Source organism: Schistocerca serialis, chromosome 9 (genome assembly GCF_023864345.2).
Source record: "Schistocerca serialis cubense isolate TAMUIC-IGC-003099 chromosome 9, iqSchSeri2.2, whole genome shotgun sequence".
In the NCBI taxonomy this organism is placed as follows: domain Eukaryota; kingdom Metazoa; phylum Arthropoda; class Insecta; order Orthoptera; family Acrididae; genus Schistocerca; species Schistocerca serialis.
This window is the reverse complement of record NC_064646.1, coordinates 397894074-397913577: the sequence shown is the minus strand read 5'-3', so window position 1 is coordinate 397913577 and position 19504 is coordinate 397894074. Positions and strand designations below refer to the sequence as shown.

Below are 19504 nucleotides of genomic sequence, written 5' to 3'. Positions count from 1 at the left end.
CAGGAAGATCAAGACTCCTAAGTTGATGAGGAGCGAAGCAGTAGCAAACGAAAGGTACGAAAATGGGTGACAAACTGCACTCTTTGCTTACAGTCTCAAGCAGTTGCTCTCATTTTTAAGGACGACCTTGAAGAGTCGCGGAACTTGGGAGGAATATCTCCAGATATGCCGAACTAAATTCCAGCCATGTTTCTTGGCACTGCAAAACAACCAATAGAAACTCCAAATTTCTTCATTTATAAACAGAAGACTTAAGAAAAATCACAAACATAACACCAGGTGTTTCGATACTTTAAACATTTTTTAAACAAACACATACTGTGGCAAACTGAAATAACAGTGATAGACGATTTAGCGACAGATCACAATCTTGTTGTTCTCACCCTTCGAGAGAACCTCCTTCATCAATGCGCTGGCAGAATAATAAAAACCAACTGGGAGATGTCCAAAACTCTTCTTTCAGACAAGTCGCCAACAGCTGCTGAACTAATGGCAAAGCAAAATAACAGTCAAGCTATCAAAACTCTCTCTGACGCAATTACAGAATGAGGTGCTACAGCTACCTGTACAATTGTACATCATTTGGTCAGACAAGTATTATCCTGACATATGCAGAATTTAATAACTAAAAGAAAGACTCCAAAGACGACGTTGGCAAAAATGTTGCAATCCTGAAGAAGGGTGTCGTATGGGCGGCCTAAGAAGATACAAAAAAAAAAAAAAAAAAAAAAGAGTTAGCACAACGCAGAAGTCGGATACGGGAAGAATCAGTTCACGAAGCAAAACAGAACGCTGAAACGTTTTGACGCATAACAACTTCGAGAAAGTAACATCAGTTTAAAATCACAGCTTAGATACTGCGTGCGACCTGGCTGACTCCCTTGAACTAAAATTTACGACGCCCAACACCAATGGCCAGGAACGCGATCACCATGGGATGATTACCAGCTCAATTTCAATCTCACTTAGAGCCCACATTGTAACCTCATACCCACAAATCACGTCAGCTACTGGTAAACAAAAAGAGCCCACTGGACATCATGATATCACACATCTAAATATCCGTCCGCCACACAGTATCGGCCTCCTCACAAAGATGTATAACCAGCTGCGTACCCGGCGTTGCCCAGTCCATATTTATTCCAGTCTTGTGTTAGTCCATCTCGTCCTTCCTCCTCTCCCCACTTCCTGCTTCATGCTCTCTCTGTCTATGTCCTTAAAAACTCCTTCTTTCCTCCCCTCCCCTCCCCCCACTCACTATTCAGCTCCTCTTACGCCTTTCTCTGTCTATCTCCTCCTCCCCCTCCTCTCTGTTTATTTGCTCCTGCCCCATCTGTCAATCTGATCCCTCTTGTGTGTCCACTTCCTCCTCCCTACCCTAATTTCATCTGTTTTCTCATTTTTTGATAATCTCCTTCTCTTCCCTCCCCCTGTTCATCTCCTGCTCTTTTATTTCTCTGTCCACGTCATCCTGCCCCCTCTCTCTGTGCATCTCTCCCTCTTCGCTGTCCAATTCCTCCTCCTCCTTTCCTTTCCGTTTATCTCTCCTACCCCCTCTCTCTTCCTCTCTCTTCCTTTCTCTGTCTCTGTCACTCTCTTCTCTTTCCTTTCTCTGCCGATCTACTCCTCTTCACTCTTTCTGTCCATTTCGCCCTCCCTCTCTCTCTTTATCCATCATCTACTCCCCCATCTCTCTCCACGTTAACACACTCACCCCAGTAGAAGCCTGGTGGTTCTTACCCCACAGTAATTATTTCCTTTTAGTAACTAAAATTTGTACCAAATCGTTCCAGGATTTCAGCATGAACTTCTTACCCGTGGCTTCGCCTGCATACGCACATCTAAAATACAGGGTAAATCACCTAAAACTTGGCACCGCAAATACTTTGGAAATGAAAATGCTATTGATATGCCGCTTTCACAGCTTGGATTGGTATCAGGGGCTCATATTATTTGTCAATAAACGATTGTAACAATACTTAGAAAGTGTAATTTTTGTTCAAACATACATTTTTCGAATGTAACAATGCCTATTGACATTAACAAACTGAAAGTTGGGTAAATTAGAATGATAAGAGTGTTTATTGCAGGATTCCAGTGCGAGTCGACTACGAGATATCGTATGCTAAAAGTTTCCACATCGACACTTGTCTGGGTCATTCAAAATGCGTATTTGGTAGGGACTATGTTATCATATTCGCTACAGTTGGCATGTGTGTTCCTTGAGTGCACTCGACTTGTTAGTGACTTATTATGTGACAGTGCGGGCAGTAGGTCGTGAGTGTACGACGGAATTAATCAATGCAGAAAAAGCCAACGTGGTGTATGGAGAGTATAGGAAGAATGTCGTCCATTTTTGCAGTTGTATGTGGCAAGACATCCCAATAGCCGTCAACCATCTCGCAATTATTGCATGAAAGTGGCAGTGTAACACCTAGACAACGTAGCATAAGGAAACAAGTGACGACAAAATAGGGGGAAATTAATGTTCTTGGCGCTGTTGCAGTTGATCTGACTTTAGCTCTCGCGCAACGCACGAGGAAGCTGAATGAGTTAGGCAAGTGTCCTACGCATTCTCCATCCACATAGGATCCATGCATGTCACATCTCTCTCCATCAGGACCTGCATGGAAACGAATATGAAAATAGTGTTAAGATAGGGCTCTCCAGACGTATCATGTTTCTTGTTTAGTCCTGAGGCCACATTTACCACTCATGGCCAGCTAAACCATCTAAACGTGCGATATTGGTCTGTTGAGAACATCAGTTGGCTTTGTCAGGTGGAAAGTCAGCATATATGGAATGTAAGCGTGTGGTGTGAGATAGTGAACCATCAGCTCATAATGCCGTGTTTCATAGACGGAAAACTGAACGCATACTTGTATCGCAGCCACCTAACAATCCGCCTTCCACGGATTTTAGAAGACGTTCCTCGCAAACTACGAGGAAGCCCTGATACCAACACGATGGCTATCCGGGTCTTAGTGCACGAAGTACTGCGGCATATCTTTACGAATCGTTCTATATAGTTGGATTGGACGCAGAGGACCTGTACGTTGGCTGGCCCGTTCCCTGGATTTGACGGCTGTAGACTTTTTTCTGTCGGGAAAGCTGAAAGACGTTGTCTACACGAACATATCACCCACATCAGATGACATGCAATGACACATTTCTGCAGCTTGCTGGGACATTTCCGCTGAAACGCTAGAATGTTAGCAGCAGACATTCCATACCAGACTGGAAGTGCGTATTTTTCGCTGCCGATGGTCATTTTGAACACAACCTGTGATGATTAGCTGTCTCGTTAATGGTCAGAATCCACGTAATTAGTGTATGCACTTCTGTTGTTCTTCAGTGTATACTACCACAGGTACTGTTCAAGTGTTGGTGCGGGAACTTTTCAAAATACAGTATCTCGTAAACGACCAACACCACAATCCTGTAACAAATACCACTGATATTCAAATTTGCCCTACTATGATATACACTATGTAAGTATTACTGCAATCTGGTGAGTGGCTATCAATAAGAGCCCCTGACTACCAATCCATTCTGTGAAACCCACACACGAATAGCATTTTCCATTTCCACAGTAATTGTGGTGCAAGAGCCAGGTGTTTCATCGGGTATATTTGACATATATTTAACATATTCACTTGTATTTGTACACATATTTCACCCAAATCTCTACACAATTTCTCCCCGTAATTTCATTTTCGTGCATCTCAGTGTTTAGGATGTCGTTTCTCCTGAACTACGTGTATTATAATGATATCCATTTTGTTGCTCCATTCATTATTACGTTTGGTACTGTCTGCGAAATATGTCGGGAATAAAATTAGCAGTAAAGAAGCGACAAATTAAAGCGTCATGCTTCATGTGGCAGTTTTACTGCATGAGCAGCGAAAATGTAGTAATCAAGAAACTTTTTCTTTTCATCATTTTTATAGCGTCGTCAGCGAGAAAAGTTTCGTAAAGTTTTGAAACTATATTTAAAGTTTGTTGCTAGTTTCCAAGTTCTCTCATTCTCAGATTCTGGAAGACTGAAGAATGAGTATTCGCTCGTCGTGGGGTTAACTGCTTTTACCCTCCCTCCCCAACCCTTTAATAGGTGGGTGGTTCTTACCCACACAGCAGTTCTTTATACACAGTATGTGATGTGTGTACGAAGTTTGGTTCATATCGGTACAGCGATTTAGGAGGAAAAGTAGAACGTACATACATACATAAAAACATATATACGTACATCCATTTGCGTAATAAATATGGATGCCTGTCTGCATGTACTTTGCTGACCGAAACTATGGAAAGTCTCCTCGATAGGAACCAACATGAGTTTCGAAAACAACGGTCGTGTGAAACCCAGCTAGCTCTTTTCGTCCATGAGAAGCAGAAGGCGGTAGACTTCGGCGCCCAGGTGTTGATTTCCGAAAGCTGTTCGATACAGTTCCACACTGCCATCTAAGGAAGAAAATATGAGCGTATGAAATATCAGACCGACTGTGTGATTGCAATGAACAGTTTGTTTTGTGGCGGCGTTCGTAGCGACAAGCAATTCGCTGTAGACACGGCTTACGAAGTCACCGCCACACTTTTAATAGCGGGCCGACCGGTCCGCTGGAACAGTGAACAGAAAGATGAAAACCCAAACACTCTGATTAAATAAAAGTCGGTACTTATCTTTATTAACGAAGATACAGATACACAGTAGTGAACTCCGTGTCTACAGAGATCTGTCTAGTTCGAGTCGGAGCGGCTAGGTCAGCGTCGGCTGACGACAAACAACAACTCTGCTGCGATGAACACACAACTGACTAGCAAGTACACAATTCGGTGGCGAGTATACAACTGAGCGGCGAATACAGAACTGTCCTAGCGCTCGCGCCTCCAGCGCTTAAGAAACCAGAAGCCAGCGGTGGCGCGCGCAGACTTGCGGCGATTTCCTGTCTCACTGGCGCTGCTTACGCGGACGGCGTCCGGACTTTGATGCTGCCAACCTTTTGGCAGCGGGCTCGGGTGGCATTACTGGCTAGGATATAACACTCCTCCCCCCCAAATGGCCGCAATAATGACGTGGCGAGCGTCGACGGCGGGGGAGGGGTCTGGCCGCAGGCGTAGCAGAAGAGACCGGGGCGGAGACTGTTGTCGGCGGCAGTCCCCGGTCCGCACCCCAGCATTGGCTGCGCGGGGCCTCGGGAAACACCGACTGAAAACCGAGGTCAGGGTGCACGCCTGTGACCACGGGCGCAGCTTCTGGTACTGGACGTGACGGGGCGTCGGGACCCACGAAGAGAGGCAGCGTCTCCTGACGCTGCGTCGACGGCTGCTGAGTGGGCGCCGGACAAGGCGCTGCGGTGTCAGACTCCTTGGGGGTGCCCAAGGAAAGCGGCTGCAGGACAGGCTGCACAGCCACCGCTTGGGAAGGCGGCCCGGCTGAGGGGTCGACGTCCATCAGCTCCGAAGGCGGTGGCGACTGAAGAGGGACCGCAGGCGCCGGAGCGACCACCTGGGGCGCTCCCGGATGAAGCTGCGCGGGAGGCATCAACGGGACGGGCTGTCGGCGTGGTAGCGGCGACGGCTGCTGCTGCTGCTCTGGGGGCGGCAGCGAAGTCGGAAGGCGCGGCTGGAACCCGCCGCGGACCAAATCTGTGGACAAAGAACGAGCGGCAGAATCCGGGCGGCCAGCGCGGCGCAACTGGTTCTGATGCCTCCTGTGCACCCCCTTAGCACCTTGAACAGTATAAAAACCGCGACCCTGGACACTTATCACGGTACCACGTTCCCAACGACGGCGACCGTGATAAACTCTGAAAAAAAAAAACGGCGTCGTTGCGCTGAAAACGCGTGCGATGCTCAGAAGCGGCGGGTCGATCCGGGGGGTGCAACAACCGTAGTAGGGTGCGATGACGACGGCCGTGGAGAAGCTCCGCAGGCGAAGGGCCGTCGCGTGGCGTGGTCCGGTACGACGACAGGAACGTGATGAGGGCCTGCTGACGAGAGTGCGTAGCACGAAGGCGGTCCATATGATCCTTGAATGTGCGTACAAAACGTTCCGCTGCACCATTCGATTGAGGGTGGAACGGCGGAGTAAGAACATGGCGAATGCCATTGGCAGAACAAAAACTTTCAAATTCAGCAGAGGTAAATTGTGGACCATTGTCAGACACTAAAACTTCTGGAAGACCCTCAATACAAAAAATTGAAGTCAACGCCTGTATAGTTTGTGCAGACGTTGTAGACTGCATGGGCACAACAAACGGAAAATTACTAAATGCATCTATCACGATGAGCCAACGAGAATGCCAATATGGACCAGAGAAATCAATATGTACTCGCTGCCAAGGACCGGCAGGGCGTGCCCACTCAAAATAGCGTTGAGGCGGAGCAGCTTGGTGTTCGGCACACGTCGAACAATCTGTAGACATCTGCGTAATTGCTTATCAATGCCGATCCATGTACAATGACGGCGGGCAAGCTGCTTGGTGCGGACCACTCCCCAATGACCTTGATGCAACAAGTCGAGGACCTTGGATTGGAGCACTTGGGGAACCACTACACGAAGCTGGTCATTCTCGGTGCGTAACAGCAAAACTCCGTGCGAAACAGACAACAGATGACGTTGCGGATAATAGCGACGAACCACAGGATCCGATATGTCCTTTGCCTTGGACGGCCAACCACGTTGAACAAAACGTACTAATAAACTCAGATGAGGATCCGTAGCTGTCTCACGTGCCACCGGACGATAATCAATCGGAAAATCCCGGAGGGATTGATGCTCATCGGCGTCAATCTGATGGCAAGAGTCGTCAGAGGAATCGAAGACATCATCCGCAGCAATCGGCAATCTAGAAAGCGCGTCAGCGTTTGCATGCTGAGCTGTAGGGCGATACAGTATCTCATACTGGTATTGTGATAACAAAAGAGCCCAACGTTGTAGTCTCTGAGCTGTCCGCTGAGGAACTGGTTTAGACGGATGAAACAGTGACGTCAGGGGCTTGTGATCTGTTACTAAATAGAATGGTCTACCATAGAGGTAGTGATGGAATTTTGTGACACCGAACACAATAGCCAACGCTTCCTTGTCCAATTGGCTATGATTACACTGAGCTTTGTTTAGCAATTTATATGCGAACGCAATAGGACGTTCGGTGTTACCGACTCGGTGAGACAACACAGCACCGAGGCCGAAAGAAGAGGCATCACAAGCTAACACCAGAGGCTTGTTAGGGTCGTAATGGACCAGACAACGATCATTCAATAAAGCCTCTTTAAGCTGCTGAAAGGCTGATTGGCAATCAGCTGTCCACACAAATGGAACATTCTTACGGCGGAGACGATGCAACGGTGCAGCAATCTGTGATGCATTAGGTATAAACCTAATATAATATGTCAATTTGCCAAGAACTGCTTGCAAGTCCTGCAGATTGCGAGGGGCGGGCAAATCACGAATAGCTGCTAAATGTGACTGGGAGGGATGAATGCCTTGAGCATTAATAACATGTCCCAGATACTCCAGCTCCGTAAGGAAAAATGAACATTTATCGATGTTGCAACGCAGGCCTACCTGAGACAACACTTTAAACAAACACTCCAAATTACGGAAATGTTCAGCAGGCGTCCGACCGGACACAACAATATCGTCTAAATAGTTGCAACACGATGGCACATTAGCCAGAAGTTGTGACAAAAAACGCTGAAAAACAGCTGGAGCTGACGCACAACCAAAAGGCAAACGCAGAAAACGGAACAACCCCAACGACGTGTTTATGACAAAATACTGTTGTGATTGCTCGTCGAGGGGCAATTGCAAATATGCTTCACGGAGATCAATTTTGGAAAAGAAACGAGCTTCCCCTAACTTATCCATCAGCTCGTCCGGTCTAGGCAAAGGAAAAGAATCAATGACAGTCTGAGGATTAACTGTCGACTTAAAATCAGCACACAAACGTAACTTGCCAGACGGTTTCTTTATAATAACTAAGGGAGAAGCCCACTGGCTCGCTGAAACGGGTTGAATAACACCGTTGTTTTGCCAACGACGAAGTTCATCTTCTACAGGTGCCCGGAGGGCGTGAGGCACTGGACGAGCACGAAAAAATCGAGGCTGAGCATTATCTTTTAACGTAATATGAGCGGCAAAGTTCGCAGCACAACCTAGTTCGTCTTTAAATATGTCACTGTATCGTTTACACAAATCGGTTATGCTGTCTTGAGGAACAACAACAGAATTAATTTGCAACACATTGTCTTGGATAGACAGGCCAAACAAGTCAAAACAGTCTAATCCGAAAATGTTTACACTGTCTGCAGCGCGGAGCACGGTGAATGAAACTGTTTTTGTATTGCCACGGAATGTGGCTGGCACGCTACATACACCTAACACAGGAATTTGTTCTCCACTATAAGTAGCCAAAGAATGTTTTGCCGCTGAAAGTTTAGGGCGGCCGATAGCCGCATACGTAGCACTATTTATGAGAGTCACAGACGCACCAGTGTCTAATTGAAAATTGAAGGTCTTATCCTGGATGCGTAGCTTCACAAATAGTTTATTACACTGTCTCTGGATCGGTGCAGTGGAGGCGGAAGACACAAAATCAGCGCGTTTAGCGCGTGTTCGCTGCTTACGACAACTCGTGGGTTGGGCGGGTGGAACAACAACTCCCGCTTCACTTGCAGTCTGTACATTACTTTTTACAGCGTTTGAATTACGCTTGGGTCGCATAGCAGAGGGCTGGGTGGGTGGCTTATTGCGAACAATTTTATTACCCACACGAACCGTGGAAGAGTCTTTAAACGCGACCTTCTGGGCGGGCTGGCTTTGAAGAACATGAATATCCATGGGCTGGGCAGCACTAGAATTGTTCTTGCGTTTACGCAAACAAACAGTCTGGATGTGTCCTTTCCTTTGACAAAAGTGACAAACCGCGTTTCTTAACGGGCAACGTTCACGAGGATGAGCAAGAACACACTTAGGGCAAGACTTAACTCTATCATTTTGCACACGCGGCTGACGAATGTGTTTAACATGACGCGGCCGGCTAGTGTTTACAGTCTGACTCTGCCGGTGGGGCCGCGGGCGTGACATAACTTGCTTAACACAGGCAATTTGAGAAATACATGGCTGATCTAACTCACACTCAGCATAGTCAAAAGTATCTTGGGCTTCAATGATGTTCATCACAGTCTCTAATGACGGGTCAGGCAACTTTAAGATAGCAGCACGAATACGAGAATCTGCAATGTTTTGAGTAATAGCGTCTCGTAACATGACATCACTGTAGGAAGCTCCACACACACAAATAAATCGGCACTGACGGGTGAGGCCCCGTAAATCTGTTAACCACTGTTTATTAGATTGATGTGGCAGTTTCATTAATCTGAAGAACTTGAATCTGGCTGCTGCCACATGAACTCGCGACTCGAAATACTCAGCAAGCTTGTTAACAACAACGTCATAAGTAGTCGATAGACTTCCACGCCTGCAGTGGAAATTAAATAAAGCTGGCGCTCAGTACCCGTGATTTTGTAGACTGTCATGTGCGCCTGCAACTGCGCGAAATATTCTCGCCATTCTTCTCTTGATGCATCAAAAGCACGGAAAGGTGGTGCTGCCTGTGCTTGTTCCTTTTGTGTTGGAGGATTAGCCGCTTGTTTGGCGATTGCTTCCACCAGACTTTGTATTTGCTGACTCTGTAACAAGATCAACTGTTGTAATTCGGCAGACATAGTGAACACAAATTAAACCAGCCCCCAAAATTTTATCGCTATAATTAGTATAACCAGAAACAAGTTGAACCAGCCCTGCACACGAGTTCGGAAGCCCTCGTCGCCAGTTTTGTGGCGGCGTTCGTAGCGACAAGCAATTCGCTGTAGAAACGGCTTACGAAGTCACCGCCACACTTTTAATAGCGGGCTGACCGGTCCCCTGGAACAGTGAACAGAAAGAGGAAAACCCAAACACTCTGATTAAATAAAAGTCGGTACTTATCTTTATTAACGAAGATACAGCAACACAGTAGTGAACTCTGTGTCTACAGAGATCTGTCTAGTTCGAGTCGGAGCGGCTAGGTCAACGTCAGCTGACGACAAACAACAACTCTGCTGCGATGAACACACAACTGACTAGCAAGTACACAATTCGGTGGCGAGTATACAACTGAGCGGCGAATACAAACTGTCCTAGCGCTCGCGACTCCAGCGCTTAAGAACCCAGAAGCCAGCGGTGGCGCGCGCAGACTTGCCGATTTCCTGTCTCGCTGGCGCTGCTTATGCGGACGGCGTCCGGACTTTGATGCTGCCAACCTTTTGGCAGCGGGCTCGGGTGGCATTACTGGCTAGGATATAACAGATATCAACTGCGTTTTTCAAAATAGGAACCCCCATTTTTACTACATATTAGTGTAGTACGTAAAGAAATATTAATGTTTTAGTTGGACCTTTTTTTCGCTTTGTGATATACGGCGCTGTAATAGTCACAAAAATATGGCTCACAATTTTAGACGAACAGTTAAGTTTTTTAAATTAAAACAGATAACGTAGGTACGTTTGAACATTTTATTTCGGTTGTTCCTATGTGATACATGTACCTTTGCGAACTTATCGTTTCTGAGAAAGGATGCTGTTACAGCGTGACTATCTGTAAATACCCCATTAATGCAATAAATGCTCAAAATGATGGTCGTCAACTGCAATGCATTTGGCAATACGTGTAACGACATACCTCTCAACAGCGAGTAGTTCGCCTTCCGTAATGTTCGCACATGCATTGACAATGCGCTGACGCATGTTGTCAGGCGTTGTCGGTGGATCACGATAGCAAATATCCTTCAGCTTTCCCCACAGAAAGAAATCCGGGGACGTCAGATTCGGTGAACGTACGGGCCATGGTATTGTGCTTCGACGACTAATCCACCTGTCATGAAATATGCTATTCAATACCGCTTCAACTACACGCGAGCTATGTGCCGGACATCCAACATGTTGGAAGTATAACGCCATTCTCTTATTCAGTGAAACATCTTGTAGAAACATCGGTAGAATATTACGAAGGAAATCAGCATACATTGCACCATTTAGATTGCCATCGATAAAATCGGGACCAATTATCCTCCCCCCCATAATGCCGCACCATACATCAACACGATATCGACTTTTTCCGTAATTGGTAAACGGTCCGTTTTAACACGGGTAATGTATCACGAAGCAAATACCGTCCACACTGGCCGAATGTTACGTGATGCCTATACGTTTGTGACTATTACAGTGCCATCTATCACAAAGCGTAAAAAGTGGTCCAACTAAAACATTCATATTTCTTTACGTAATACACGAATGTGTAATAAGAAATGGGGGTTCCTATTTTAAAAAACGCAGTTAATATCCGTTTGACATATGGCAGCGCCATCTAGCGGGCCAACCATAGCGCCATCTGGTTTCCCCCTTCAAGCTAGACGAGTTTCGTTCTTTGTAGTTTTTTCGTTTGATGCTTACTTCGTGAGATATTTGGCCCGGTCACTATCAATCGACCACACTGTATAGCACAAGACTTTTATGTCACTGCATCGTATGTGTGTGGCATTCCCTGGGTGGTCTCGTCATTCTGGAAGGAACAATGGATCCTTGCAGACTAAGTATACTCATTCATGGAATCATTTGTGGTATGGCAAGCGTCAGCACGACCATGCAACGTATCACACAGCTCGCAGTGAAGAGCATCACGATAAGTTTACCGCACTCATCTGGGCACCAAATTTCTCGGATTTAAACCCAGAAGAAAATCTGTGGGATAACCTTGAGCGGGCTCTTAGCACCCTGGATGCTAGAGCAGTTGGCCACGTCACTGTAATCGGCATAGCTTGATAGCCTTCTCGGTACCTCCCAGAAAGTCACTGACTCTCTTCCTCCACGTCTCGCAGCGGGTGACTCTGTAAGAGTAGGTTCAAAATGGTTCAAATGACTCTGAGCACTATGGGACTTAACATCGGAGGTCATCAGTCCCCTAGAACTTAGAAATACTTAAACCTAACTAACTGAAGGACATCACACACATCCATGCCCGAGGCAGGATTCGAACCTGCGACCGTAGCGGTCGAGCGGTTCCAGACTGTAGCGCCTAGAACCGCTTGACTGGTGGTCACATTAATGTGACTGGATTGTGTAGATGTGAATGTGAACTAGAAAGGTACTAGGAACTGTGCGCAGTAGGCTGAAGAGCGTAAATAAAATAATTAAAAAAATAACTATTTATTTACCATACATGCCTGTCTTACATATATAAAGTAAGTAAAATTGATTCGCCTCAGTGGGCAGCTTTTGCTTAGTAGGATTAGCTAACTCAACACAGATCTTCAACATTATGATGAATGTATAAGAATTTGACAATGATTTTAGCAACTGTTAGTGGAATAAACAATAACGGATAGCTGACACTTCAAGTACTACATACGAGTCAAACCATTAATGCTAAAATTTGAAAAGAACAACAAATTATACCCGTCTGTGTAGCAGGCCGTGAAACCATTAATCCGCGTTGTTTAAAAGAGAACCTTTTGCACACGTATGTGAAGCGGAAAAGTAGAATGTTATATGATCAATACTAAAAGAAATAGGTAAAACTATTAAACGTTTAAAAAAGGTGCGGTAAACTTTTTTGAAGCAGACAGAGAAGAACGTTAACAAAAATATGATAAAGTAAGAGAAGTTACTCGTGTCTGTAAAATGGACAGAGCAGAATGTTGCAATAGAAGTTAAACTTCTCAATTATTAATGACTGTTTTACTTTTAGGAGACCAGGCATCTGATTGACTGATATTAAAAAATAAAGAATACAAATTATATTTGCATAGCAGGCGAGTGACATACCGTTCGCAGGCCCCTTAAACACGACACAGTGACGTGTGAACATTCAGCAGAAATAGTTTTTCTTTCTTCTTTTTGGGGGGGAGGGGGGATGGTATATCAAAGAAAATATTTAAACTGATGAAGCTGATAACTATATAGCAAATACAAGCACCAATTGTGTAAGTAAAGTTTTGACATGTTGCAAAATCCAGCCGAGACCGCTACACTAGACTAAAAACTTGCAAATTACGAGAAGGTATTACTTCCTGCTTTCGTGCACAAAGTGCAGAACCAGTATGTGTTCTACAACGTACGCTCGGAACGCAAATCGAACATGAAGTGAAAGAATGCTCTAGACCTCCCGACAACACCGCGGAGATATAGCACAAGCGTTAAACGTGACTGGAAGTGTTTAATCTCAGGAAAACTAAATAAATTTACAAATTCATGCACGAGCACAGCAAAGCGAGAATTACAATCAAATGAGCGTTGCGCTTAATTAAGTTCAGGATGCAGATCCACCTTTAACGCATCGACCAAACTACTGCCAGTAGAATGAGCGGACAAGAGCAACAAACGACACTTATTGTTTACAGTGGACAAGTTTGTCTCGCAAAGCGTCACTAACACGGTAATCTCGGTGAAACATGTACGTCACCATCGTTGCTGCATTAGGCCGAAGTCATCATGAACGATGCAGTTGGGAGTTTCCTGAAAAAATAAACTTTCAGAAGGCTGCTCACTGAAAACTTCCTTATATCCGACCTGTCCTAGTGCAGATGAGAATGGAAGAAATCTAAATTCAGTTGTTTTTCCTTTCACTTTGTTAATAAGGATTTCGATTTCAAGATGCCACTGACTGGACGGAAAGAGTCCGAAACACATGTGGTAGTTTTCCATGTTTTCGTCCGAGCAGAAAAGTATTCTTAGAGTCCGGAACAGGCGAAGTTACGACTGGCGAAACTCCAGTTGGCTGAAAAATTTCCTGTAGGTAGGTGTCTGTCTGCCTGTAAGAGAATCACAGCCGATTTTTCTTCACTTCTTTTACTCTTAAAAAAAGAAAAGTTTGAGAGAATATATTCAGGGACCATTATGAATGCCGACAAGTGGTGGCGCAGAAAGTCGAACGCAGAATCGCAGCTGCGCAGTTCCGTCTCCTGAGCGAAACTGTAGCGATGGCGTACTGAGCTATCCCAGGAACGTCTCCAAGAATTACGTTGCACGTTGGGTGTTGCTGAGGCTACTTCCTGGCAGATCAAACTTGTGTGCCGGACTGAGACTCGAACTCGGGACGTTTGCCTTTCGCAGACGAGTGCCCTACCATCTGAGCTACTCAAGCACGACTAACGGCCTATCCTCACGCATTTATTTCTGCCAGTACCTTGTCTCTTGCCTTCCAAACTTCACAGAAGCTCTCCTGTAAACCTAGCAGAACTAGCACTCCTGGAGGAAAGGATATTGCGGAGACCTGGCTTACCCACAGCCTGGGGGATGTTTCCAAAATGATATTTTCATTCTACAGCGGAGTGTTCACATTCATTCAGTATTAGAATACTCATTTCGCTTACATAGTATTAAAATAAATATATAGGCCATGTACAGCTTTGGAAATTTTGCATCTTACAAACGTTATTTCACTTTATGATCTGTTACATAGTCGTGTAAATACATTCAGTGATGGAGGTAGTGCAGTGATTCCTCTTTCATTTCCAGTATATACGCTTGCGCAAAACTTAAGGGAAAGTAAATTTCGAACGACGTGCCGCTCCCAAGCAACATAGCTCGTTGAGATCATATACAGAAAAAATTTCTAAGGTGTAGTACGGAAGGAAAATGAAAGAAATGCGCAATGAGAAAAATTGAAATGAAATTTTTATTCAAAGACAATCATTACAGTAAAGTCACCGCGTATCATGGTGGTCCCCTGGACACAACAAAAGGCGGGACATAGTTCATAATAGTAAGTACGATCACCACGAATGGCAGTCTGCGTTCTGCAATGTACTTTCGTGTGGTCACAAAGCTGTTCAGGAGTTCTCCTGGTTGTTGTTTGTTGTGGTCTGTAGTCCAGAGACTGGTTTGATGCAGATCTCCATGTTACCCTATCCTGTGCAAGCCTCTTCATCTCTGAATATCTACTGCATCCTACATGCTACGGTATGCCCTTAGTGTGTTCATCTCTTGGTCTCGCTCTACTATTTTTACCCTCCACGATTCTTTCCAATACTAAACTGGTGATCCCTTGATGCCTCACAACGTGTCCTACCAACCGATCCCTTTTTCTAGTCAAGTTGTGCCACAAATTCCTCTTCTCCCCAATTCTCTTCAGTACTTCTTCATTAGGTACGTGATCTACCCATCTAATCTTCACCATTCTTTTGTAGCATCACATCTCGAAAGCTTCTATTCTCTTCTTGTCTACACTGTTTATCGTCCATGTTTCACTTCCACACATGGCTACACTCCATGCAAATACTTTCAGAAAAGATTTCATAACACTTGAATCTATATTCGATGTTAACTAGATTCTCTTTTTCAGAACCGCTTTACTTTCCATAGCCAGTCTACATTTTATATTCTCTCAACTTCTACCATCATTAATTTTTTTATCCCCAAATAGCAGAACTCATTTACTACTTTAAGCATCTCATTTCCTAATCTAATTCCCTCAGCAGCACCTGATTTAATTCGACTACATTCCATTATCCTCGTTTTGCTTTTGTTGATGTTCATCTTATATCCTCCTTTCAAGACACTGTCCATTCCGTTCAGCTGCTCTTCGCTGTCTCTGACAGGTAGCGCGTTCCATTCCTGCACCAGGGCGTTTGACGAATGCTGGGTGGTCGTTCGTGCACGTGGACGTACTGCCGTGCAATTCCCCAACACGTACCACACGTGAACGATAGGATTTAGGACGGGCTCACGGGCAGGACAGCACATTCTCCGCAAATCCTCTCATTCCAAGAGCTCCACCAGAGTCGTTCGAAGCGGATGCTCACTATCAGTCATATAAATCAAGTCAGGGCTGAATAGATCCATGAGCAGATGCACATGAGTATGAAGTGCAATGTCACAATGACGTCGACTAGCGACTGTACCGTGTTCAAAGATTTGGAGATTCTTACGTCAAAGCAGCCTTATGCCTTCTCAAACCGTAACACCTGGACTACCAAGCCTATCATATTCGAAATTTTCCTTGGCGCATCACGTCTTCCCACCTCTGGCTATATGAGGTACGGTCCGTTTTCGTGCGTTCGTACATTCGGCTCTGACTAAATGTTTAGAGATGACAATGAGCTACCCTACAGCACACCGCAGAACGAGCAACTCTTGGAACGAGAGCAGATTCATCGAATGGACTGGGCTGAACGCTCTCTTCGACTTAAATTCCATCGAGCAGTTAGTGGAGGTCTTCTCACACCACACCGGTGTTACTTATGTTTTAGTATTTGACGTTTTGAATAACATTATGTCTTATATTTTAATGTATGACTTGAGCAACTCAGCTCTTAAATCACTGTACATCATTGAAGATATGTTCTTTATGTAATTACCTTACCTTCTGATGAAGTCACCTTTAGAGGTGACGAAACCTGGTCAAGGTATATAGAAAACCTATGCAACCGGATGGCAGATTTTTGCATATTTTTCAAATTTGTGTACACGGTTGCTGCAAACTTCAGCCACGTTCAAAGTTGATGTACAAATGCCTAAAGCCGAAGAACGGTTTCCATATACTGTGGATGAAACTCGATCAACTAGTACAAGAAGAATTGCAAGAAGATAAGACGTTAATTACATGACAGTCATTGCCAGACTGTGTCCCTTTTACAACGTGATTTTCTTTTTAAATACATCCTTATCATATCCGAAATAGGTTAACTTGCAACGTCTTACAGTGGACAGTGTGCAGTCACGTCCATTTAAAGTTCAAAGTCTGCACCCCTTTCTCCTTCATAAATTCAACAAAAGCGAATTTTAAATCGAAAAATTGTTTTTGGCATGCCTCTTCAATTAACCAACGTACTTTTCAGTCATATATGAAGTTTCTATGCTCTTCGTTCAGTTCAACTGAAAACAGTTGCAAGTGACAATGGAGTAATGCATGAGACTTCAGAAATTTTACTATTTGCACCACCAATTTCTTTACGTGCCCAGGCCTGCAAATTTAGAACAACGTGCTTTTTGATGTACAGAACAATGAATCCCGTCTGTCGATCGTTTTACTTTTTTGCTCTGGTTTCTTTAAATTACTGCAACCAGCCGCCTTTTGTTTTGTTCTTCAATTTTTATCATTCCATTACCAGTTTCTAATCACCTAACGGTCTCAAAAATGAGATTGACAGGAAGTGCAAAATGTCTAAGCAAGGATGGCTAGAGGACAAATGTAAGAATGTAGAGGCTTATCTCACTAGGGGTGAGATAGATACTGCCTGCAGGAAAATCAAAGAGACCTTTGGAGAAAAGAGAGGCACTTGTATGAATATCAAGAGCTCAGATGGAAACCCAGTTCTAAGCAAAGAAGGGAAAGCAGAAAGATGGAAGGAGTGTATAGAGGGTCTATACAAGGGCGGTGTACTTAAGGAAAATATTATGGAAATTGAAGAGGATGCAGATGAAGATGAAATGAGAGACACGATGCTGCGTGAAGAGTTTGACACAGCACTGAAAGACCTGAGTCGAAACAAGGCCCCATTTGAACTACTGACGGCCTTGGGAGAGCCAGTCCTGTCAAAACTCTACCATCTGGTGAGCAAGATGTATGAGAGGTGAAATACCCTCACACTTCAAGAAGAATATAATAATTCCAATCCCAAAGAAAGCAGGTAATGACAGATGTGAAAATTACCGAACTATCAGTTTAATGAGTCACTGCTGCAAAATACCAACGCGAATTCCCTACAGACGAATGGAAAAGCTGGTAGAAGCCGACCTCGCGGAGGATCAGTTTGGATTCCGCAGAAATGTTGGAACACGCGAGGCAATACTGACCCTACGACTTTTCTTAGAAGAAAGATTAAGGAAAGGCAAACCTACGTTTCTAGCATTTGTAGACTTAGAGACAGCTTTTGACAATGTTGACTGGAATACTCTCTTCCAAATTCTGAAGATGGCAGGGGTAAAATACAGGGAGCGAAAGCCTACTTACAATTTATACAGCAACCAGATGGTAGTTATAAGAGTCGAGGGGCATGAAAGGGAAGCAGCGGTTGGGAAGGGAGTGAGACAGGGTTATAGCCTGTCCCCGACGTTATTGAATCTGTATATTGAGCAAGCAGTAAAGGAAACAAAAGAAAAGTTCGGAGTAGGTATCAAAAATGTTGAGGTTCGCCGATGACATTGTAATTCTGTCAGAGACAGGAAAGGACTTGGAAGAGCAATTGAACGGAATGGACAGTGTCTTGAAAGGAGGATATAAGATGAACATCAACAAAAGCAAAACGAGGATAATGGAATGTAGTCGAATGACGAAATACGCCACATCGCAATGTTCCGAGTACTTCCGAGAAGGACCTAGCAAATCCGAGTGATTGGGCCTCGGACTGCCCGTTGCCGACACACGGTGCACGCATGAAATTCGGCACGCCATGGCCGGCCCTGATTTGTTTTGTTGTATACCTCTAGACCTCATTCAACGAATGTGGTTGATGCGCTTCATCACTTACATAGTTCACCAGCATCTCGATAACCAGTTTCCGAATAGGTGGAGTGGTTGAAGAGCTGCCCGATTGCCAGGTTTGAATCAAATGGACTTTTTCCTTTGGGAACATTTAAAGTCCCTTGCGTGTATTCAGCTCTCACATCCAGTGTCGATGTTCTGAGGGCCGCATCCAAAATTGATTCGTCCAATTACGGAATACGTCAGGATTTGCCAACAGATTACTGCAATGTATGGACTGCAGGCTCTGGGGTTGCACGGAGGCAGCAGTTCGTCATTTCGGGCAACTTTGCTAAATGTTAATGTCTTTGAGAAATGTATCATTTTTGTGACATACACAATAAATAGTTTCATACATGTAAATGTGTTTGGTAAGTGTGACACTTTTGTGCCAAGAATAATAAATGCTTTCATACGTCAATACAAAGGATTTTCCCATCCACGTTCATATGAACTTTTTGTAATGTTTGAATGTCAAGAAAAACCCCTACAGTTTCTGACATCTTTTTATACACCCTGTGCACATCGGACGAGCCATATCAGGGAATCTAAGGACAGATTATATAGATCTGTACAAGACATGGGCCATAGTGGAACTAGGCTGAGAAAGCATTATGGATAAAAGTTACAAATACTGTCTGGATCTGCATTCGTTCACAGTCAGATTCCTGTGATAGATTGTGGGAGTTAGATCTTTACTTAGAATGAAGGAGGACATGAAGATAACTTCGAGTCAGCAGGGTAAAGTGTTTATACATTGGTCATGAGGCAAAACGGTACAGATATTCAGACTCCAATGTACAAATATCTAAACCGCAAAAAAACCATGACAGGGTCATGGCCTAATATGGTAAAGAAGAGATTCACATGTATGGATTCACTAGCAACTCAGACTGGTAAAAACAATTTCAAAGCCCACACGTGGAAAAATATCTGCGATCAACTTGGGTGGTAGCTAAAACACCTCTCAAAAAATCGCTGTAACCTTCCATGATTGAAATA

The 19504-nt window shown here is 44.5% G+C and overlaps 1 protein-coding gene across 1 annotated transcript in view; it reads right to left on the bottom strand.

Moving 5' to 3' along the window:
- The window catches only part of LOC126419653 (splicing factor 3A subunit 2-like), a 51140-nt gene extending 32616 nt beyond the window's left edge, over positions 1-18524 (bottom strand). Inside the window, exons 1-3 of the mRNA XM_050086842.1 lie at positions 18510-18524; positions 9519-9693; positions 5170-5730 (exon numbers count right to left, since the gene is read on the bottom strand). Coding sequence (XP_049942799.1) covers positions 5170-5730; positions 9519-9693; positions 18510-18524 — 751 coding nt within the window. The remainder of the gene's footprint in view (positions 1-5169; positions 5731-9518; positions 9694-18509) is intronic.
- Positions 18525-19504: the final 980 nt, after the last annotated feature.